This window comes from Cupressus sempervirens, chromosome 1, assembly GCF_028749045.1.
Source record: "Cupressus sempervirens isolate cs-2001-9-10 chromosome 1, ASM2874904v1, whole genome shotgun sequence".
Lineage (NCBI taxonomy): Eukaryota > Viridiplantae > Streptophyta > Pinopsida > Cupressales > Cupressaceae > Cupressus > Cupressus sempervirens.
The window spans coordinates 558,037,468-558,061,636 of NC_143118.1; the positions used below are offsets into that span (position 1 = coordinate 558,037,468).

The 24,169-nt window shown below is 35.6% G+C and overlaps 1 protein-coding gene across 1 annotated transcript in view; it reads right to left on the bottom strand.

The window, feature by feature from the left end:
• Positions 1-24,169, bottom strand: part of PA200 (proteasome activating protein 200) — a 290,511-nt gene that overhangs the window by 186,203 nt on the left and 80,139 nt on the right. The window contains exons 4-6 of the mRNA XM_089830694.1: positions 14,862-14,984; positions 14,173-14,274; positions 13,911-14,076 (exon numbers count right to left, since the gene is read on the bottom strand). Of these exons, the coding sequence (XP_089686820.1) occupies positions 13,911-14,076; positions 14,173-14,274; positions 14,862-14,984 (391 nt within the window). The remainder of the gene's footprint in view (positions 1-13,910; positions 14,077-14,172; positions 14,275-14,861; positions 14,985-24,169) is intronic.

A 24,169-nucleotide genomic window follows, 5' to 3' on the forward strand; every position in this document is an offset into this window, starting at 1 on the left:
AAAATTATCACAAACTCATTGAAAAACCTAGAATAATTTTCTAGAGGACAAAATTATACACCCCACAGGATTTTTTTAGGAGAAAAATTATTTAAACCCATCAAAATATAGCATCATTTGAGCAAAAAAAGCAAGGAAAACCATGTCAAACAGTAGATAGAAACCAAACAATGATTGTTGGTCTTCCTCTAATAGGCACAAAAACCCTAACTACGGATTTTGAGGAGCTGCGTGGATTTGAAATGGAGCTACAAACCCTAGTCGTGTGATTTTGAAGGCTGGTGAAGATCTGCGAAAAACTTTTAGACAAATTGCGTCAAAGAAACACAAATTCAAGGATGTAAGAAAAGCTGCAGAGAAGCCTCACACAAACAATAAAACATGGGCTTAAAAACCGTAACGCAAAGTAATCTCCGCAAAACAGAAGAGATGCACAAAGATTGGACACATTGGCCAGAAAATACAACACAAATACTTGTCGTGCGATGTCGAAATTATCCACAAACTAGATCAAAATCCTTTCCAAAATGGAATAAATTGCAAGCAGAGAGACACACAAGGAAATAGACAAAAACACAGATCATGTGGCTCAACAAAGGACACATAAGAGGTCGTGATTTCTTATTAGAATACATGACGCAAACTGCGTAGGATCCTTCCAAAAAAACACCACAAATGCCTGCCAAAACTGTTGCCTCTAAGCCATGAACTGTAATAACCCTGCTCGGTTATAACTTCACAACCTCTAATTTTCTTGATTATTTAATCATTTGACATTTCGTCAAACACATTGTAGGCGATCTCAATGACACAAATAAATCAGAACCAACTCTGTTGCTTAGCTGATGGATTGCAAATGTATACATCCTTCTTTGTGTTTAGCACTTTGAATTTTAGATAATAATGATAATGGAAAATTATGCAATGTAAACAGTTTATTGTAATAAATATCAAACCCTTTTTGAACCAATTCTGATTCCCTTGCACAAAGGTCAATTCTATAACTGTGATTACATAAATTAAACACTAAGAGCATTTGCAACCTATGTGTACAGTCCCGCTGATTGACATCACCATCCAGATCGCAGTCAATAATGAAATCAGCTCTCTTCTTCTAGCAATTTGCAGCCTCCAGAATATAATGGAATTTCAGCATACACAAATGTGGCAGTCGGAAACTTAAATGCAACTTCAAAACACCAATCGCAGACCCAATTACTGAGTGGCAGCCCAATTATAAACTACCAGGCAGAGCTGGGAACTAATACCCCAGAACATAGCAGCAATAACCTCCGATTCAACCCCCAAACTCCAAATGCCAATACCAGAACAAATCGCAGGTTATATGCAATGATTGTTGTGCCTCTGAACTGCCACGTGAGCCCTGGAAATGACCATGGCAAAACAAGTAAATGTCAAAAGTTACCACAATGTGAATTGGCTGCCTGTAGGAAACTCACGTGAGTCTCAGCATCAAAACGCAGGGATGCTGAATTAGATCAATTTCCTCACAAATCAGTCCAACACAATAAATTCCAGCCAACAAATCTCCTTAGACACAGTTGCTACAGTAGGAGAGTGGCAAATTGTATACTTCAGCACAATTTGCAAGAGTAATTCTCAGAATAACCCTTATACTTCAGCAAGGGCGCGCAATTCAAGAAACTTAGAAAAAGCCACAAAGGCAATAAAAGAAAATAATTATTCAATTTGATGCCTTTCCCATCAAATGGCATCATATTTATAATCTCCAAAATGGCACAAGTTTCCCAAATGAACTTAACTTAAGAAGCTTCCTCCACACAACATTAAAATATAATAAAGTGTCATTATAATATGATTTATTATTTGCTTTTGGCTCAAAAAATGACCTTTTCCACCATAACATAATATTCTGACACACAAGGCCACTATTTCTTGTTCCCACGGTTTCAAACTTTCCGTCCTAGTTCCAACGAGCTACGATACTTTGACGTGACCAACAAACAACACCAAAAAAAATAGCAACCATAGCATATTTAGATGAATAATAATAATAATTCACCTATCTTGCAAAAACAACTGAAGAAGCATCAGAATCGAAATCTGACAACACCAAAGTAAGCATGGTGATGAAAGACGATGAATGAACTTAACAGGGTGACTTACTATAAATAGATGCTCCCTCCAAGATTCTTGGAGCCCAAACCAGAAGTCAGAAATAAAAACTAAGAGCATCACTCAACTCTTCTAACTCAACTGAGCTCATTGGAACCAACAATTGACTTACTATAAATAATAAGTCCCTCGAATGGAGTCAAAACACACCATAGACTGCTAAAAAGCCTATAACCCTACAACTGAGACCCTTAAATCCCACTGTCATCTAACAAGGGTCATGATCGTGAACTGACCAAGCCAACTGCAGTACCCTGCTAAAAATGAGGACTTACACGAACCAACAAACAAATGCAAGTTTGCAAACAAAAGATCACGATTTTCCACAAGAATACTTAAATGATTTCAAAAAACCTCATAAACGTGGGCACCTAGAACAATGATGAAAAAATCACAAAATCAATGTAAAAAACTCACAGCCATGAAAACGCGGGCATCCACCAATGGCTACGGGTCTAAGAGAAAACCCTTGAAGATGAACCACAAAACTTTCATAAAATACCTTCAATGATTTTTATTTCATAAAAAGTTTTTAAAAAGAAAATTAGAAAAAATTGAAAATCGAAAGAGACTTGATTTTTTCTTTAAAAAATCACCAAATTTTATGAAATCCCATCGGCTCGCTCTAATACCATGTTACGGCAAATCAATGTCGAACTAAATAAAGGAAATGAAGACTCTTTAAATAAATTTACAAAGATGACGTTTTTTAATGAAATTTTCATGAATTGATGACAAAAAAGGAGAGTTCCTAAACTACAAAGATGACTATTAAAGAAACATTACAATACAATATTTTAGTAGCTTTATCCACCTTTGTCATCACAAACATCTTAGATTGAACCTAGACCAATAATATATAAGTATTCCAATAATACGTACATTCTTATGTCTACCTAGAACATGTTTACAACATCCACAAGCCAGCCACGACTGTATTTTTTAAATCAAACATGCAGTCGGCTAGGATCTAAAGCCTAAACATTACACAAGGATTGGGGACATGCTATGCATTAACCAGCACGAACTCAACTGATCTCAGGCTACCTTCACACACTACCTCCACTTGGTGCACATTATCCTCCTCTAACACATCCATCGGAAACCTCAACAAAATTGACCAGCCAGCATGGTGTGCATTCTAGCACTCATACAAATTTATTTCACTTTCTACCTGCAAGACATAACTCTTAACTACATCAAAATGCGAATCCAAACAACATGACAATGCAACTAGCTGCACAACTCTTTCGGAGCAGCACACCTCAAAAACCTACCATGGACACTTCCAGACAATGGTAACTCTACTAGATAGTCAGGAATATTTGATTGTAGATCGTGATGATAACATACAAAGAGAAATTCAAGAAAGTATGACTCTGTCCTACAGTGGCATGAAATGACAGAAAAAAATACAACTGTTTCAACAAACACTTGGACACCTTGATATCAATGACAACACTCGTTTTGACATCAATGATAATGCTATGTTCAACATACTGCCTAGATACTTGAGGGAGAGAATGCCAATGTCCAACCAAGACTACGTGACCAAAGAATGGACTAAAGGACAAACTAATATGGTTTACAAGTTCAAGTGAAATGATGGCATATCTTTAGCACCCATAGATGATTTCAAGGCCTTCCAAATTATCGTCTAAGAGCATCTTGACGATGTGGACAATTCGTTTCCGCATTGTAAGAGGACATGGGAGATTTAGAAAAGATTCTTCAATATGATGGATGTAAACTAGACTGACCTAGAATCAGTAAGGAAGTGGATATTAGATTGGCCAAGAAGAGGATTGGTTCGATTTAAAAGGTCATCTCGATGACAAGCCTAATCACTATAATTTTGAATGTCTACAAAGAAAGGAACTATTTTTGGAGAAATGATATTCAATGAGGAGAATTTGGGTAAAATTATAGGATTAAATATTAGAATCAGTCAATACTTTGAAAATTGGTGCCCATAATAAATAAGCCATTTGAAGAAAATGAATAAGTTTTAAAAAGACGGAGGCTGATATGAATAACCGAGAGAATGTTTGGGAAGATTACCTTGAAATTTAAAGGTCTCTGAGAAGAAATATCTTCCAGATTAGGTTAAGCTTAATTCTTCTGGAGTTCCAAAAGAAAATGGAGGAATGGCAAGATGAGGAAGGATCATTGGGGATGACAAAGGACAAGAACCATTAGTGCATTTCACTCAACTTTAGATAACCAACAAATAAAAACGCAAAAGTGATTATTCTCTAAAATCTAGAAAAGCTGGCTGAAATAAAAATGATTGGTGCAAACCTAGATGGAAATGCATATTATGTGGGCCAAAATTTTATATTTATAACTTGCAACTCAGGAATGCAAATTATGTGGCAAATTTTAGGGCCAAGCTTGCACAATTGCTCAAGAGCATTCTATAATTACATCCATTAACTTGCCATGCACAAACTGTAAACACAAACATGTTTTGGACACAGTTTTCGTATTACAGGTTTTCCTATTTAAGCCATAGATGCCTACAGCTGAAGCTTGCACAGCATTTGAATGGGGAAGAAAGGTGACTATGATGATAAAAAGTGCATAGAAGTGTTTTTATTTGTATTTACCATTTCAAATGTTCCTTTGTTGTGTGTTGATGAATCAGGATCTCGATGAACCTTTGCATTGTGCACAGAAAAATTAGTCTGTCTTGCTTGATCAAGTACACTAGCAATATTTGATTGGATATTTACCTCATGTTAGTATTTTAACAAATAAAATGTAGCATGTGTACTCCTGACTTGTCTAACATGTACAAAATCTCCACTTTTTATGTGCTACAATACACAGTTTTTAATTATAAAATCAGTCAGACTTCAGACAGTTGTGTGCAGCTTTGCAAGGTGCACAAGAAGCATCAAAGCATGATAAGTCCAACCATCATCAGTGAAGAATGTGTCAGAGTTTATAGATGGTTATACTTGCATGATGGTGCTATTTTCTACTTGTATTAAAATCTATTACTAAATATTTCCCCAATGTTTTACAGACTCGATACATTTTGTCATTGCATTTTTAAGTTTTATTCAAGTTGCAAAGTTTTGCCAAATTTTTGCTGAGGCAGAAATTTCAATCTGCTAAGCACAGGTTTGTGAAATATGGTTTAATATTCTCCCTCCACAGCAATAAAGTTAATATTGGAAGATTATGCCAAAGCAAGAGAGTTTTCTCTTGATTAAAACTTTGAAGCTCAGGCGCTCAACCAAGAAAAGGATAATGTGCATAAATATTTGACTTGATGTGCATTTACACAATTAAATCAAATAAAGATGTAATGGATAAATGATGAAAGCTGTTAGCTTTATTTTTGGCTACTTTTCAGGAACATTGTTGCTAGTAAAGAATAGAAATTGCCTTTTGTGCAGGAAAATCAGCTGCTTAATTTTGGATTTTATAATTCATGTCATATTTTTATTTCCCCTATTTGGTGATGACACTGATTGGGACATTTTCTCAGTCTACTGTCTGTTAACCCCAAGTTTATTCAATAAAAACAAATTATATAATTGGAGAAGCCAATAGATTTGTTAGGTAAACAAGAAGACAAATAGCAAGATCCATCAGGCTCACAAGCCAACCAAAGAACAGAAAAATATTATTTTCTTATTTTGTTTTAGTCTGTATCTGTATCAATTCCCGATAGAATTTTTTGTCATTGATGTTAAAAGCTTCAAGCACAGGTGTGGGATGCATATTGAAATCCTGAGAAATCAGCGAAGGTGTAATTCATTAATGATATTCATATAAACAACATACTCGAGCCTGCACATGCATCATGTGAGTACATTCTCAGGAATGTATGATAAGCAATGCAATGAACATATTGAAAGATCCAGTTTTCAGAAGTTGCCACTCAGATGGTTGAAGATTGTAAAATCCACACAATGATGCTATTCGCGCTAATATGACGTTGATGCTGGGCATTATTGAGTGATATGATAACATGATCAACAAGCAATCTGTTTCGAACAGAGAAAAATTTATAAACAGCATATATAAAGAGCCAACATCATAGGAAGAATGAACGATTTGATGAGAGAAGACATGATTAAGTGAGCAGTTAAATTCATTAAGACAAGCAGTGTTCTATCCAAACTATGTCACTTCTATTTCACATGTTGCATATTTCAGAGACGAAAATGTACTATTGATTTCCAAGTTCGATAAAGTAAGAAATGTTGTTGCTCCTATTTGGCACTTGGTATGAGCAAGAAGTGTTTGGATGGTAGATGTTGAGAAAATATCAGGTTGTGGTTTTGGGAAGACTATTTTTGGTGTTTTCAGAAATAAAATGAAAATAAATTGCCAACTAGTGCAGATGAAACAACATTGCATATTGTTATGGCACGTACCATCAAAAAGGAAGTAATCTAAAAATATTATATTCCTGGCATATCATCTGAAGCCAAGAGTTTTGGAGGACATATCATTGTTATATAATTTGAAGGAGAATCCATTGAAAGGTTATGTCTGCTAGAAAGCTACGTTGGCAGACAGTTAGGTATAGTTATGTTGGTTGTAACTCATTGGTAACTTCTCAACCTATTATAGTTACCTGATCCATATGCATTCTATTTACACATTTTATCTAAGATACCAGATTCCGACAGGGTTCCAGAATGGAATCCAGATTCCCTGTGGGTTCCTCTTGCCAGAATCTGGGTGCAATTGGAGGAATCTATGGGTTTGGGTGTCCAAAAATGAGCCCCACTTTGATTTTTCTTAAATTAAAGTGAAACTAAATCCTAATATGACCCTTCTAAACTCTAATTCAACCAATAATGGTTGCCTAAAGTCATTTGATGGTCATTCATTCATCTCTCAAACATTTTTAACTATTTTAGCTTTGTTCTAGAGATGTAGCATTTTTCTTCGAAAGTGAATGCTCTGGACGACTAAGACCTGCATCAAAGACTTCGGAATTGTTGGGGAAGGCAGATTTAATGGGAAAATGAATTTTTATCAAGTTTTAATTAAAGTATTTCAAGAAGTTTTCAATACTATTTTTATACATAGTGTGCATATTAAGGAGTTATAATGTCGTTTTTTTTCAATTAAATTTTTTGCAGTAATATGTTGTGTTTTATTTTCCATTTTAGGTTCATTCTTGAGAGTTAGACAAAATCGCTAGAAGAGGAAGTGAAAGCTCTAGTTCAGCTGATGGGGCAAACCCTTTTAAAATTGATGCACATTCGTTGCTTTGTCATTACACAACAATGATTAAGGAAGTCCGTGGTGGTAGGGGTTATATTAGGTGATCTAACCATTGCAACATACAACATTCAATCTCATACAATCAAGTGAAACCTCACTTCATTCCTAGCAGTGGAAAAGGAATGACACCTCCTGAGTGGAAAGATGCGCAATATGCTAGAGAATAAGACGAAGCTGATAGGAGAAGCAATAGAGGAAAGGCATTGACTACCCCATCCCATTCGCAGTGAGGCTTGGGGAGACCTCCCAGTGGCTTGGTGAAATCTATTGGCCCACATCATTTCTTGCCAATGCCACCACCTTCCAAACCACAATTTGTTCCACAAAAAAGAGGCACATTGGATATGGCCTTCAAAAATGAAATGAGAGATCTTTATGATGAAAGTATTGAATGTTGCTTAGATATGACTAGGCTTATATTCAAGATTGTTAGATCACCTTTTTGGCAAGATATGGTGAGTCCCCTTTGTAAGGGACCTGCCGAGTATGTTAGTTCTAGGTATGAAAAGTTTGAACCACCTTATTGACAAGAGTGCCTAGATAGAAACATAATTGAAAGCGATCAAGGAAACATGGGTGGAAATAGGTGTGTCCATTGTTTTTGATGGATGGAAAGATTGCAAGAATATGCCTTTGATCAATTAATGTTTAGAAATGTCGCCCAAAGGGGTGATGTTCTTGAAAGTAGTGGATTGTGATGGACAAGTGAAGGATGCAAGTTTCATTGCCAATATCCTCATGGAGTCACTTGAGATGGTTGGGGCTGCAAATGTTGTCCAAGCCATGATGGACAATGCTAAAAATTGTAAAGAAGTTGGAGCTATAGTAGAGGCCACATGTAATCACATTTTGTGGACACCATGTACAATCCTATCGCTCAATTTAATTATGCAATAGATTGGCACTCAAAATGAATGGTCAATAAAAATTACATGGATGTTGAGGAGATACAAATGTATGTGACTATCATCACATGACACAAGCCATATTCAGGACATTCTCTTCATTGAAGTTGTTGAAGGTCATTTATTTTTATTTTATTTCTCAGTTTTAAACTTTATAGATGAACTTGATATGACATGTATGTTTTAACTTTGGTGCTATCATAGGTTGCTGAAACACAATCAGCATCACACAATCATCTTAAGATGACTTGTGAAGGTGTCAGAGGCCTTGAGCGTTATGGTTATCAACACTTTGTGGAGTGTATGGAAGCAATCAAACACGGGAAAAACCCAATAAGTAGAAGTATTTATCCTTGATGATGAAAACAGAATTAACAAAAGAAACAGGATCAATATTGCATTAACAATGAGCTCTTAAACAGAGTTTACAAATATTAATTATAGAGTAGTCTAAAAACAGACTTAACTGCGAAAAACTAAAAAGAAAGCCTAAATGACCATTAACTAAGGTTCCAGAAGAATGAGATAATATAGCGAGATCGTAAATTACTAATGAATTTCTAATAGCTTTTATTGGTCAATCCACCAACTACCTTGCAGAAGATAATACATGTGTTATAGTCACAAATACTTCAGAACACTTTGTTGTTGGCAAGACCCTCCCAAGATTTGCTGAAGGTTAATGACCAAGAGTAGCCCAGGAAAAGAAAACAAAAGTAGATAAGGTGGTCCCCTTCTTCATAATGGTGACCAACAAGAGAGTATAGCCTGCTACTGACCCTCTCAGAATCTACAAAACTGTTGAACAGAAACCATCATAAAACATCCAATTTGAAGAGTAGGATGTCCCAAAATCGATTACAAAACACCATGAATGAGTAGAATCTCTGAAATTATTTGTTCTGATAAAACATTATCAGCAATTCATTATAAAGGAAAAAAATATGATAAAATTTGACATGGTATCAGAGCAGACTTAAGAGACAATCAGATCAGATTTTTATTGACAAGAGATACATACATTTTGTTTTTATAAATTATACTTGTCAAAATGGTGAATGCAATCAGACTTGAAGACAGATTTGAAGGTGCTTCAAATTTTGAAGCTTGAAAATTGTGATGATGCTAATACTAAAAGAGCGTGAGTTAAAAACAATTGTGAAAAATTCTTCTATATCTAATAAGAATGACGAAAAGACTCAATGGAAAAAGGACAACACCAGAGCAATGAAATTATTGGTGGAGGGAGTGAAAGATCATCTACTACCTATTATCACAAAGTTAGATTCTGCATATGATATGTTCAAAGCCCTAGAAGACATGTTTAAGATCAACAACACTAGCAGGCTTCTTACTCTAAAAAATCAACTCTCTAATGTAAAGATGAATCAAGGAGAGACTATCACCTCATTATTTATGAGGATAACAGAAACCAACTCTCAACAATTGGTCGCATCTATGATAGTAAAGAGTTAACTATGATAGCTCTAAATGGACTTTCTATCTCATGAGAAAACTTTAGACAAGGAATAAGTGCCCATTCCAAGATCAACAAATTTGATCAACTAAAAGCTGACTACATTCAAGAAGAGTGTAGTCTAATATCTAGAGGAATCGGTATGGAATCCACAAATGAAGACATTCAGATTCTCATCACTAACTTGAAAAGGAAAACGGGATTGGACTGAAATGGTAAACAACAATTCAAGAAACAGAGAGACTTTTCTAAATACAATGTTATAGATGCGACAACTATGGTCATGTTGCGCCAAAGTGTCCTGATAGACTCAAACATCAAGCCTCCTTCTCTGAAGTCAGTAATACAAACATGGATTAAAGAAACTTGTATTTTACTCTGCTCTATCTCATCAAGTATCAAACAAACCAGACAATTCGATGATACACAGTGAAGCTCCAAGCTTCAGAGAACATCTAGATTCTACAGAAGATGATGATGACAAAGTGACTATTGGAGAAGATACAAATTATCTAGTAAAGGGAATTGGGACTTGCACTATCATTCTCAAATCATGCATCTCACTCAAACTCACAAGAGTACTGTATGTACTCTAGATCAAATGAAATTTAGTTTCTATTTCAGCACTTGAAGACAAGGGATACAGAATCACCTTCATGAAAGGAAAAGTACTAGCTTGGCCAAATAACTCAATTATCAAGAATGCTCTAACCAATGGAATGAGGCATGGATGCCTCTATAAGCTATGTACTTCTCCCTTTTCTGCATTAATCCACGAGTCAACAAATGCAAGTGAAATTTGACTTACCCTCTTTAGAGAAGATGGTAACAGGACCACCTAAACTCAAAATTGAACATGAAGAGACATGCAAAGGTTGTGCATTGGGGATGAAAACCTAAAAGAATTTTTTCGTACTAGAACTTGTTTGTTCTATTTTTTTGTGGGCCCATGTCTAGTTCCTCCATGGGAGGATTTTTGTATTATATTATTCTTGTAGATAACTACTCTATGATTTACTGGATTGAGAGAGAGTTCATTGTTCTTTACAATCCTTAACAAATAGAGTTACAGAACAGAAGAAGATATTACATTAAAAGATCCAACGATGAAAATGAATGATGAAGATCCTTCAAAGAATCCTTATGTTGAGATTCAGAGGGAAACTCAAGATATTTGTTATGCAATAAATGCACTAAATCAGTTCATGTGTGAACCAATGCAACTAATGCTAGATATTTTATTGGGCTACTGTCCTTAGGACAACCTTTGGTTGTGGAAGTAAATGCTATTCGGTTGCCATGTGCTTTGCGAGCTTTCAGTTTTAGGGTTGTTTGTTGCCCTTGCGCATTTGGTGCAGATCTTTGATTGGGGGTCTTATTTTTTGGATATCTCATTAAAGCCTTTCTCCAATTATGTTGAGTTGCCCAACATTTTGCAGTGCTTGGATATTGGATATTCTTGTGCCTCTGTGCCTGCTTCTCAAGTTTGGATTTCCTCTTTAATGGGTGGTTGGTTCCTTGTTGGGAGGGCTCTCCAGCGTCCTCTAGTCAAGAGAAATGTGCAGTTATACAGGTGGTCGGCTTGGATATTTGTGTTTGATTCTTCTTGCTTAGCTTCTATGGAGGTGAAGCTATCTCCTATCGAGGTGGAGAGCATGTGTGAGACTTTGGAAGTGGAGGAGACTCCTATTGAGGGGGAGATTTTCAGGGCTACCACTTGTGGAGGGGTTTATGGATGGTGACATCACTACCTCAGCCTTGGTATTTTGATCTTTATGCCCCCTGTTTCTATTGAGGTGGGAAAGGAGACTGGGGTGGGTTGGAAGATCTTTGAGAGTGTTGACCTGAAGAGGGGGTCTAGATGGTTATGGATCTTTGTTTCTAATAAAGGGGTTTATGGATGGTGACATCACTACCTCAGCCTTGGTATTTTGATCTTTATGCCCCCTGTTTCTATTGAGGTGGGAAAGGAGACTAGGGCGGGTTGGAAGATCTTTGAGAGTGTTGACCTGAAGAGGGGGTCTAGATGGTTATGGGTCTTTGTTTCTAATAAAGAAGAATGGACAAGCAGTTTCTTGCTTGAGTTTGGTTATCAAATCTTATGGTGATAGTGTCTTCTTTTTCTTGCTTCTTGTCTTACTGTGATCGGGTGTATGCTAGAAGTTTCAAAGGGCTCACTCGAATCCTTTGTTATTGTTTTTGGTTAAAGTTTATAGCTTTTGAGGGGGCTTGTCCCTAGTTGACCTTTGTCAATATTGACATTGATTTTAGTCACTTTCAAACCTTTGTCTTTGATAGAGGTAAGTCTAGATGCAGTTCCTTGATGATTGGTTTTATGGGTGTTTGGCAGTAGGTGTTATTATTGTTGTTTAACAGTGCCTAATGTCTCTTGTTTGTACCATGGGTCAGCACCCTCTTGCTGCTTTTCCTACTCAAAAACAAGCCTAAACACATTGAGATACCATATCACTACATCCAAGACATGGTTGAGAAGAATGTAGTCAAGCTGAAGTATGTCAATACAGATAACCATATAGTAGACATCCTCACCAAATCTCTTTCAAATATGAAGGTGGAACATTTCTGAGTTAAATTTGAAATGGTTGTAATTGCTTAGAAGAGTCTCAACATATTTGATTATTGTACTAATGAAACTATTTTTAATTGTGAGTGTTATTTCATGACTTCTTGGGCCTTGTGTACATCATGGAGAAGTGAAAAATACTAAATGATTATCACTTGTATTTGTGAAGTTATTGCAAGGTGACGATCTTACAATAACTTAATCTTCTATTATGATGGATATCATATGATGTCTAAGCAGATCATGACAGATTATAACTTGTAAATCAATCAACTAAGATATGGATATTGCCACATAAACATCTATGGGTTGTATTGTATTGGTCTGCCATGGTGGATTAACATCCTTAAACAAACCATGATTATAATGTTCCTATGGTAAGTATCATAGAGTGATATGTGTGCACAAACCTTATGAACATTTTGAGTATTTGGTGAGCATCATGTGACTTGATATTCGGAAGCTATTACTCAGAGTACTTGCTGAATATCGTGCGACTTGATATTCTGAGGCCATTACTCCTGATATCATGAGATGATATCATTATGAACATTTTGAGAACTTAGTGAATATCATGCGACTTGATATTTTGATGCCATTACTCCTAATGTCATGAGATGATATCATTATGAAAATTTTCAGTATTTGGTGACTATCATGCCACTTGATATTCAAAGGCCATTACTTAGAGTACTTGGTGAATATCACGCGACTTGATATTTACTCCTAATATCATGAGATGATATCATTATAAGGAATATCTTCTAATCAAAGATATCCTTTATCATGCCACTTTGATATTGCATTGAGATGATATCAAATCATGTTTTTATCCTCCCTAGCTAAGAAGGGGTGTTGATATATTATAGCTTCAGTCGAATAAATTATATAACACAAATTCATTTTTGCAGATATATAAATATTAATAAATGTGATACTCTATATATATATATATATATATATATATATATATATATATATATTATCATAATAACTAAGTGTTATGGAGTCCTGCTTGATTCGACTATCTTGGTCGACAGCAGAGTTATTATTAAAGGGTGGAGCCATGTCCACAAGGGACGTGACTCCATGTGAAGCGGGTCATGTCCCCCGGGACAAATCCCCACCCTTGATACCAATACAAATATTCAAACTGCAGACCGAATATGAGACATGGAACACAGAAATAAAAACAGTCTTCAGTCTCATACTTCAGCAGTGTCAACATCAACTTTAAAATACGATCTGCTTTGACAGCAGAATCTATCTACATAAATTACATAAAGTGAAACAAATGAATACCAGAGAAAACAGAGATAACTTTAAGAGAAAAGTATATAGAATCTCTGAAATTGTTTTTTCTGATAAAACATTATCAGCAATTCATTATAAAGGAAACCAAATCTGATAAAATTTGACACTTTGTTCTCAAGAACAAGCTCAATCCATGATTGCATCCATCAAATGTGAAAGTGAAGATTTCTTTAACCTAAATACTGATTAGAGTTGAAAGGATCTACACACAACATACCTCAAAGATATTCAAGTACCGTGTGAAAAGGACTGGAAGGAAACATTCCCAGTCAATTGTGCAGCAATTTTTTATGACACGAGACATGATGGAAGCCCACTGAAAATCCCAGAACTGACATTTGGGCATTCCAGCCCATAGATCCAAGGCATCCTTTATCCAGTTGCTAGCAGATAAAAAGAATATAAGATTACAATTAGGAATGATATCAAAAAGTACAAAAGCTAAGGAAGAAACAAAAGCAAAATTACTATTTACTTGCCTATTATAAAAATCACAGTTGACTGGATTTGTTGGCAGAAACAACTGAAGAAATCCAACACCTTCCAATGATGAGTTATGCCATAAATTATCCATAAGAGATCTGCACAGAAGAATCGGGAATTACACAAAACTGGAAGCCTGTCACTATATTCCAGCAAATAGTTAGGCCAGAGCTAGAAGCCTCAGGAATGCCATTATTGTAGAAGATTTGACATAATTTAGAAACCATAGGTATGGAAGATAGGGCAAAAATGAATTGTTCCCTTGTCTATGATAAAAACTCATAAATGATGCCAAATGGGTACTTCAAAGTTCAATGAATGAGAACCTCTATAAACTTTCTATGATAAGTCAAAAAACATACTTTATCAGCTTCCTTGGACAGTAAAGCAACAAATGCATTTTCAAGACTCGTATATTATCATTTCGTTTTGTCCAAATATTAACACATATAGCATATATTAATAGTGTTAAACGTCCCTGCTTGCAAGCACTAACCTGAACAAACAGATGTTATAATAAATAACTAAAAAGAATCCTTTCCTTGTCTTGTAACAAAACAGGTGTTTTAGGTAATCTTCTTATTTAACATTTATATACAAGTTTTGATTTAAGGATCCAAACCTTGCTCAAAAAGTTATTGGAAGTAATATTTTAAAGTGTAAATGTCTGGTATAAGCAATCAACCTGAACTCTAGCCACATTTGTTCTGCAGAACCTGCTGGGAAAAATTTCCGGCTGTGAAGAATTAGAGATTTCATTGCATCCAAATGATTGCGCTTTAAGCTCAAACCCTCTGCACTTTGAGACCTGTACATATACAGAAAAAGGATTATTACAATTACTCTCAAAAACATAAGCTTAAATGGTAATCAAGTTCTACCACATTAAAAATAGGCATTAAAATATATTTTAAACTACATTTTACGACTATGGAAAAAATACAATGTAATATCCCCCATTTTTACTGACAATCAAAAAAAAATTATTAAGTTGTCAAAAAATAAGAGAAATATTCAAATGGTGACTTGATATTAATTACTTTTTAAAAATAATAATAAAATAATAAACCATTAATTAATGTCACTTCTTTAAATAAAAGTTTTCCAGAATATTATTAATTTTTAGGTCAGCCTGGTGGTTAACATTCTAGATGCTTCCTGGAGTTATTTATTGAGAGTTTGGATGGAGGAAATAAAGCATGCTTATATATGATAAACACTTTTAAATTTCTGGAGACGGAAAACATAAGGACTCTGATAGGAGAGTTGGAAAGCTAGTTCTTTCAGAAGGGCAGATTCATGACAGACTCTAAATCTGTGTGAAATTTGTGAAGTCTCCAGTGGAGATAAATTTGATTTTTAATTCAGCAATAAATATAAATGCTTTGTTAGAAGAAGACACTATCAAGCACCAGACAGCTTAGCTTCTAAAGTATAATATTAATGTGTAAATTCTAAGCTTTTATGAGGGTACCACCCTACTCCTAGGAGTATCAACTGACTCTATCAAATTAAAATTGTTTCAAGAGTTGGCAGACCACATGGATTGACTAACAAAACAATGATTGGAAATCAAAAGAAAAAACAGTAAACTTGATCAGGAAAACTAGAACATACGTATGATCATCTAACAGCAAGGTTGCATGGATACTCGTACCCATAGTTGGAAAACTCGCCAAATCCAAAAACTCGCCGAGCCCCCCAAAAGTTTAATCGGGAAAAACTCGGCCATTTAAAAAAAAACTCGGGAAAACTCGGGAACCTAAAAAAACCGCTAAAATTTAATTCAAAATACATTTTTTTGCAAATTTCAATGAGAAGATGCATCTAATGAGTTCTTTAGATATATATAAATGCATAGTGGGTACAAAATCACATTCTCATGCTGAATGCTGATGGCGGGAAGCATAATAGTAAATAATTTGTGTCAAACTAGAAGTAAAAACATCATTACAATCACATTTTCCTCTTCCTAGCTCTACTAGCATATTGTAACTCTCTATCTTACATAATATATATAGGCTTTTTGCCTTTTTGTTTTAACCAAAAAAAAAAAAAAAAAAAAAATTTAAAAAAGAGTTTTTCTGAAAAACTCGCCGATTTTTTGCAAAAACTCGGCGATTAGTTGGCGATTTTTCACAAAAACTCGGCATTTTTTTCTGGCGATTAAATCTGAGAAAAACTCGCCAGTCCCAAAAACTCGGCGATTAGTAAAAACTCGCCGATTATTCGGCGATTATGCCAACTATGCTCGTACCCACATACCCAAGTACCGGGTACACATATCCCATGTACCAGGTATTCGGTGGAGAGCATCATAGCTAAGGACCTTGATTAAGATTCTGATTTTTTTTTTGGTTTTTTATTTTTGTATTAGCTTGTTGTTTATCAAACTTAATTCAATACCAAATCAGTTTGAAACTTTGATACCCATTAACAATAAACTTTATCACTGTTCAAGTCATAAGTTTATCATTTGCAATATGTCATTGTCATATGATTTAGAATCTTCTTGTTCATGTTTAAAGTCTGCCTTCTTTGTTATGCATCTAAGCATTTATCATGTATTATTATTTCAAACATATAGTGAATCTGAAACTGAAAACAATACATTACATTTGCAAACTTTATTACTGTTCTTGTTTTTAAAAACCATTCTCATGACTCATAATTTCAGATTTTTTACAAATATAAAAGTATAATTTTTAAATAAGTTTGACATACCCAAGTACCTCCGTCCCCTATTATGAAAAATACTTTAAACATTAAACATTCAGCAATAGCATATATATATATATATATATATATATATTATAATTTGACTTATGGCTCATAATTTCAAATTTCTTGTTTTGAATGCTCAATGTCATGGCTCATGAAATATATTTTGATTTTTATATTTTCTATAAAATATTAATTATATAGAAAAAATTAGGCATACACAAGTACCCCCATCCGCTATTTTGAAAAATATGTGTATCCGTTCCCGTTCCTGTACCCACGTACCCGTGCAACCTTGTCTAACAGATGTTTAGCAGAAGAACTAAACAATTACTAATAACAGCCTGATGAAGAAGTCCTAAAGTAGGAGGTTCAGAATTATTGATATCCTGGACTGCAGTGATGATTACTCCCACTCTCAAGTATATCAATTGGCTCTATCAAATGAAAAATATGGCATTACTCAACAAACTACATAGATTGGATAACGGAAGTATGATTGGAAATCAAAGTGATAAAGACAACATGTTACGGAAAGAATTATGTGTTGGAGTAATTAGGTACCTTAGTAATTAATCAGTCAATCACTAATTACTTGGGTTCCCTATTACTTAATTAAACTTAAGCTACACTTACTGTAGACTCACCAATGGAGTCAATACTCCAAGATCGCCCACAAAACCAAAAAGTTGCCTTCCACAAGAGAGAAGCCAGAGAAAATAATTGCTTGTAAAGGGGCACAATGGATTATATTGATTTTAAACATTCTGCATCACAAAATGTGCCTATGATGTATTATTTATAAACGCAAGGCTGGTAGATAGGATTAGACAAGATTATGGCAAGTGCCTTAATCATTTACAATGAAATAGCTACCATGATAAATATTAAATGACCTAAAACAAGAAATAAAATTTCAAGATCACATGACAATAGGGACTTCTAGAAAAATTCCTAGGACCTAAGTTAACCTATGCATGTGAATAGAACCCACTAGTAAAACTATTTAGGTGCAACACCTTAGTGACACCAACAAAACACTTAAATGCAATTTAGGGAGTAGTATACATATACAAATGGTGCAAAAGATAAAGACTATGATTGTGGATCTCGGTGACTAGGCCAGGCTAGGCACCCATTTACAAATGCAATCTCTCACAAATGAAGAAAAAGGAGAAAACCCGATGAAACCAAAACTCATCCTCAAAGAGCGAAAAGACACAAACATGAACAAGTGATGAATGGAGGAGGCAATGATACCTCCCAAGGATTACAACTGTCACAAATATATAATCCATTTCCCCTCCATAGGAAAGAAAGAGATAGACTATGTAGCCCTCCCACAATGTATAATCACTTGAAAAACTGAAAAAATGCTTTAACACAAAACAATCCAATGCCTAATGGGCTACAACCAATATTTCTTCCTTTGGTAAGAGAGTAGACCAACTACAAATGCAAGGATGCTTCCCATTCTGGATAGGAATTGGTAGGAAGAGAAATCTAGATGACAAAAGATTGTGTTTTTGAAATATACTCAGGTTCTTCCAAGTCCTTGGTAAATGATGATGCCACAATTCAATCGAGTACATGCGTAATTAAAACAAAAGGCAACAAACCAAGATCAAGCGCTCACTGATGTTGAACAAGATCCAATGAAAAGGATGATCTGATAATAGTTGTACCATGATTGCCTTCAAAGAAGAGAGATAACCCCTCAAATTAGTCCTCCAAATATGAAATGGGAGACTCCAGAAACAAATCCGAAATGCATGTCAACTAATCATGCCACAAAGATATATTTGAAAGGCATTGATTTACCTATAAAGAAGGATCAATAGAAGCTTTTGATGGAGAATCTCTTGAATCGAACGTAGCAACAAAATATGGATGTGTGATCTCAACTGGAGAAGGAGGATTTACAAGAGAGGTCCCTTGATCATCGAGACACTTAAGTGTTGCAGCTATTTAAGCTCCTCTGAGGTATCATCATCAACTAGAATGAGGCAATCTCATGTAGGATTGTCTGGAAATGGAGGATTATGTTAATCTCCACAACTCTCCCAAACATTGGTTCGAACTATGAGTGGGCACTTCATTCCTAAGATACAAGTGTATGTCTCCTTGAATATGTTGGTACAAATAGTTATATCAAACCTATGATGTGATCATTTTTATTACCATAAAGAAAATCTCTCCCATTTGATCTCTAGCTTAAGGATAACACCATAACATGAGGCAGAATATTGAGCCATTGATCTAGAGTATCCAAGGACGTCAAACTAAAATAATCAAAAATTTAAAAATAATATTAATTTTTCTTCAGTTTTTTCTAGGTTCTAGTAAATTGCATTTTCAGAGGTCTTCTAGTTGAAACCTGAAGTTGAGAGCTTCATCGGTGCCTAAAATTGGACTACCTAGTGCAGGAGCACCTAAACACTAGGAGTTCAAAGGTCACAAAATAGTCAATTTGATTGTATTAAGTCATTAATGATGTATTTGAGGTCATTTAAGGCGTTATTAGGTCTATGGGGTCCATATCAAATGAATTTCCAAAAGTTGTTAAAGTTGTCCTAAGTTGCATAACAGGGTCCTAGTTGGTCATATGGTCAAATGTTGCCCAAATGCCTATGAAAGGGTAACATTATGCAAAAGGATATATAGTTCCCATTTTAGTTATTTGGATGGTTTGTACAAATTATAGTCATTATGTCGCAAAATGCAAGAAGTTGCAAACATGCAACTTTGCAAAAGTTGCGTGTTGGATCAAAAGTTGCAAAAATGCGAAGATGGTCGGTTAGGGAAGTTGAAGTAGTTTGTAACTGCCAAGTATTTTATAATGGCGAATGTTGTTCACACATAGCAGGGTGTTCAAGTTGGATTTTAGTTGGTTGTTATTGGATCCCTGACTGTCACCGGTCTGCAGATGTCGTGACAGAGACTGGTGACAGTTGAGAGGCTTTTGATATTCTGATATGGAGGGTCCTCATGTAACAACACAAAAGAAAGGTGGAACATCATCAAAGACATTGTATTGTAATAATATTGCATTATCAATAAGAACTTTTCAGTTTAACTTTAACAAGGTAAACAATTACAGCAACAATGTGTCTTTTCCTGTTTTCATGCATTTTCAGATGTGTTAATGGATAGCTGGAGGTTGAATCAATTTGGAAATGCAAATTGATGATTTAGGTTAGCCTTGGACCCATTCTTGTCGGTACCCATGAAATATACTGAGAATTTGGTTGAGTTTTATCAACACTGTGTTGACACCCTCTGTAGCAGAAATGTTCAGAAGGGTTTGTAAATATAACTGTGGGAAAAATCGTGTTCTTGGCTCATTTGACAGTAGACTCATGGGGCTTGAAAACATACTTGGTTTTGTTTTGATTGGTTATGAAACAAGGGAGAAAGTGATGCCCTAGTGGGCAAAATGCAATGAAATTGTTGTTTTTGACAGTATTTGCAAAACTTGATTAATCTAATGCTCTTGAAGGATTCTTACATGTTCTGAAAGGATTGGTAATTGTGGTAAACAGTTATACAACACCTTTGGAGTGAAGGACAACCAATTTGGAGCAAACTACTAACTCTGTTTACATGTATTTTTGTATATTCTGCAAACTGTAATTAATAAGTCAAACCTAAGTGTGGAATTTCGGTATCTGAATTGATCCATGATCAGTGTTAGGTCTTGATATTTATGTTGATCAAGTGATAAAGAATAAGAGTATTAGAATTTATTCTTTTATCATAACAGTAAGTAAAGGTGAGCCACTGTTATGTAGTAGACAGGGACAGTCCTAATGTGTGCAGTATAATGGGTATGAAATGAGATAAATGGACCATAGGAATATTGATAAAGGGTATATTAAAGCTGTTGAGAACAGAATAAGGGACAAGCAGGGACAACGGTGGTCTAACGAACATGAAGGATTGATATCCTTAACAAATGGAAAGTTCAGTGTGTGTAGACAGAAGACAGGTTAAAGTGAAGGATGTCCCAACTTGTAATGTAAAGTAGTTGTTCGACTGTTGTCAAACAGTGCTACTGTTTGAGTTAATGAATTGCTTTAGTAAGAATGTTTGATGGCCCGTTGAGTTATATTGAGGCATTCAATTAGGATCTTGTAAGTCATGGTAAAGATGATGATTGAACCTAAATGAACAAAGAAACCTAATGTGGGTTGATTGAGTGATGCTACAAGTAATGTAGAAGTTGAAATGAACCTTGAAGGTCATTGAGTGAATGTTTGATGAATTTTTGAGTGTTGAAACTGAAAGTCTCTTTGGATAGGATTGAGGAACCTATCATGGTTCCATAGAAGGATACTATTGAACTGCTAAAGAAGACTGATTAAACAAGGTGTTTTGCCTCTAACATGATTGTTTTTATGAAGCTTTATTGATGGGATCATCAAGATCCTTTAAGAATGTGATGGTTTCCAGGATGCTCTGCATCAGATTGCTATCAGAGCTACAAAATCCTAAGCGTGTGGGGAATGGCAACTCGCACCAGGACCTAGCTTCAGAGATTTGATATTTGGTTTTCCTAGTGATTTTGCGGTTGCAGGTGCTCGTCCATCTAGCTGCAAGACAGCACACATGAAAGTTTTGTCAAGGGTCATAGGAGATGGCCCAAGGCCACAGGAGATGGTCCATTGGTTGCCAAGAGACCTGGGGTGAGAGGAAAGGAAGGGACTCCCAGATAAGGCACAGGTAGTCGTTGGTGATGTGGCACAGAGAGGTAGACTTATGATTGGTAGCAGCCCCATAGATGGCAGCCATACAAACTCCATTGGAAGGAATCACTAGAAGGTTGTTAGAAGTTGAAGGTAGCAAAGGTATCCAGGGTAAAGCGAAGACAAGAGGTAAATACAAAGTACAGAGGCAAAGACGAACAAAGACGAAGTTGAAGATGGCAATTTTCCCTCAAAATTTGTTTGCAAGTCATTGTACCCCATTTCCAACAAACTTGGAAATTTTTCAAGCCAAGGGAGTATGGTGCAGGAGCACCTAAACACCAGGAGATCAAAGGTCACAAAATAGTCAATTTGATTGTATTATGTCATTATTGATGTATTTGAGATCATTTAAGATGTTATTAGGTTCTACGGGATCCATATCTAATGTATTTGCAAAAAGCTGTAGAAGTTGTCCAAAGTTGCAGAACAGGGTTCCAGTTGGTCATATGGTCAATGTTGCACAAACACCCATGAAAGGGTAACCATGGTGTAAACGGATATAAAATTTCCATTTAGGTATGGTTGGATGGTTTTTTCAAGTTATAGAGTCATTAGTTGCAATTGCAAAACATTGCACACATGCAAATTTGCAAAACTTGCAATGTTGCATCAAAAGTTGCAAAAATGGGAAGATGGTCAGTCAGGGAAGTTGGAGCAGTTTGTAACTGCCAAGTATGTTATAAAATAGTGAATAATGGTCATGCATAGCATGGCGTTCAAGTTGGATTTTTAGAAGTTGTTCTTATTCAGTCTCTAACTTTCACCAGTCTGCAGACATGTGGTGACAGTCAAGAGGTTTTTGACATTTTGATATGGGAGATCCTCATGTAACAATGCGAAAGAAAGGTGGAACATCATCAAAGGCCTTGTATTGCATTAATACTGCAGTATCAATAAGAATTTTTCAGTTTGAAGTTTAACAACGTAAACAATTACAGCAACAATATGTTTTTCCCCTTTTTCATGCATTTTTTGATGTATTAATGGATTGCTGGAGGTCATGAATTGATTTGGAAATGTAAATTGATGAGTTAGGTTTGCCTTGGACCCATATTGAGAGTTTGGTTGAATTTTACCAAAACTGTGTTGAAACCCTCTGTAGCAGAGATGTTCAGAAGGGTTTGTAGACATCTTATGAACCAACCATGGGAAAAATCTTATTCGTGGCTCATTCTACAGTAGATGCGTGGGGCTTTAAAACATACATAGTTTTGTTTTGATTGGTTAAGAAACAATGGAGAAAGGTGAATGCCCTAGCAGGCAAAATGCAATGAAATTATTGTTTTTGACAGTATTTGCTAAACTTGATTAATCTATTGTTCTTGAAGGAGTCTTACGTGTTGTGTAATGTCCCCTTCTCCGCGCTAGCATCTTCGCATCCGGATAGGCTAACGGCATGTGATTTAGGATGCCAACCAGTCACAGGGGTTTGGTTTCAGTTGAAGAGAATTTTAATTGGGAAATCCAAAAGTTAAAGTCACTTTATTTATTAAGTTGAGGTGTAAAATACTTTATTGTGTAAAGTCACTTCAGGACAAAATGACTAAGTGACTAAAAGACAAAATAAGTCTTTATCCCACATTGCTAAGAGATTTGTTCTCCACTCTCTTCGAGGTAATAAAAGAAAGCTTTTTCATTGGGATTGAAACATAACGGATATATGATATTTTCTAAAATCCTAATAGTTGCTTAAATTAGACTGGAACTTTTCCTAAGGACGAAATCCCTTGAGGAAAAACAGTGAGGCTAGACGTAAACCTAGATTCTCACATTGTTCTATCAGTTCTAAGTTCGATTTGGAAATTGGAGATTAGTCAAGAAGTTGGAGTTATTAACAGCAGTAAGAGGAAGTGGTCAGTATTTGATATCAGCAATTGCAGATCATCAACTGAGGCTGGGCAACAGTCAGGAAGCCATCATTCCAGGGCCAAAAGCTTTAATAGAGTCCCCACGTGAGTATCATCTTAATTTCTTCAGACCTTATACATTGGCAACGTCCATACATACAGTGCAGTTCACGGGTAGTGAGTCTGAGACATCATTTTGTGCTGCTCAACAGTGACTGTTCCCCACGTGAATACCACAGCTTCCAGAAGTAAAAAGAAGGCGTGGTTAATAAGAACGGTGGTGGCATTGGGAGAACTACTGTTTTGACAGGTGGTATTATAAGGATATGACCGGAAGTGGACACAGGAGAGTGCCTCAGTGGTTCACGGCATCTGCCATTGGCAATAGTATTGATATTGTTTCCTTCCACAATTAGAGTCGGCTCCCTTCATCAGCACAGGTTGACAGAAGAGTCCAGTAGCAGGTGGCAGGATTGGTTGAGTGCCTGGAAGCAGTGACAGCTGAGTGCTTATGGTGTGTGAAAACACTCTCAATGATATTCACCAGTTTTACGGGTCTGTCCACATTACATCGCTCCTGCATTATTTATATTACTTATTTGCTAATTCTGTAAAGTCTGTCATACCATCTTCTGTGCATAACTTAAGGGTCATTGATATGCTGTCATGAATATAAG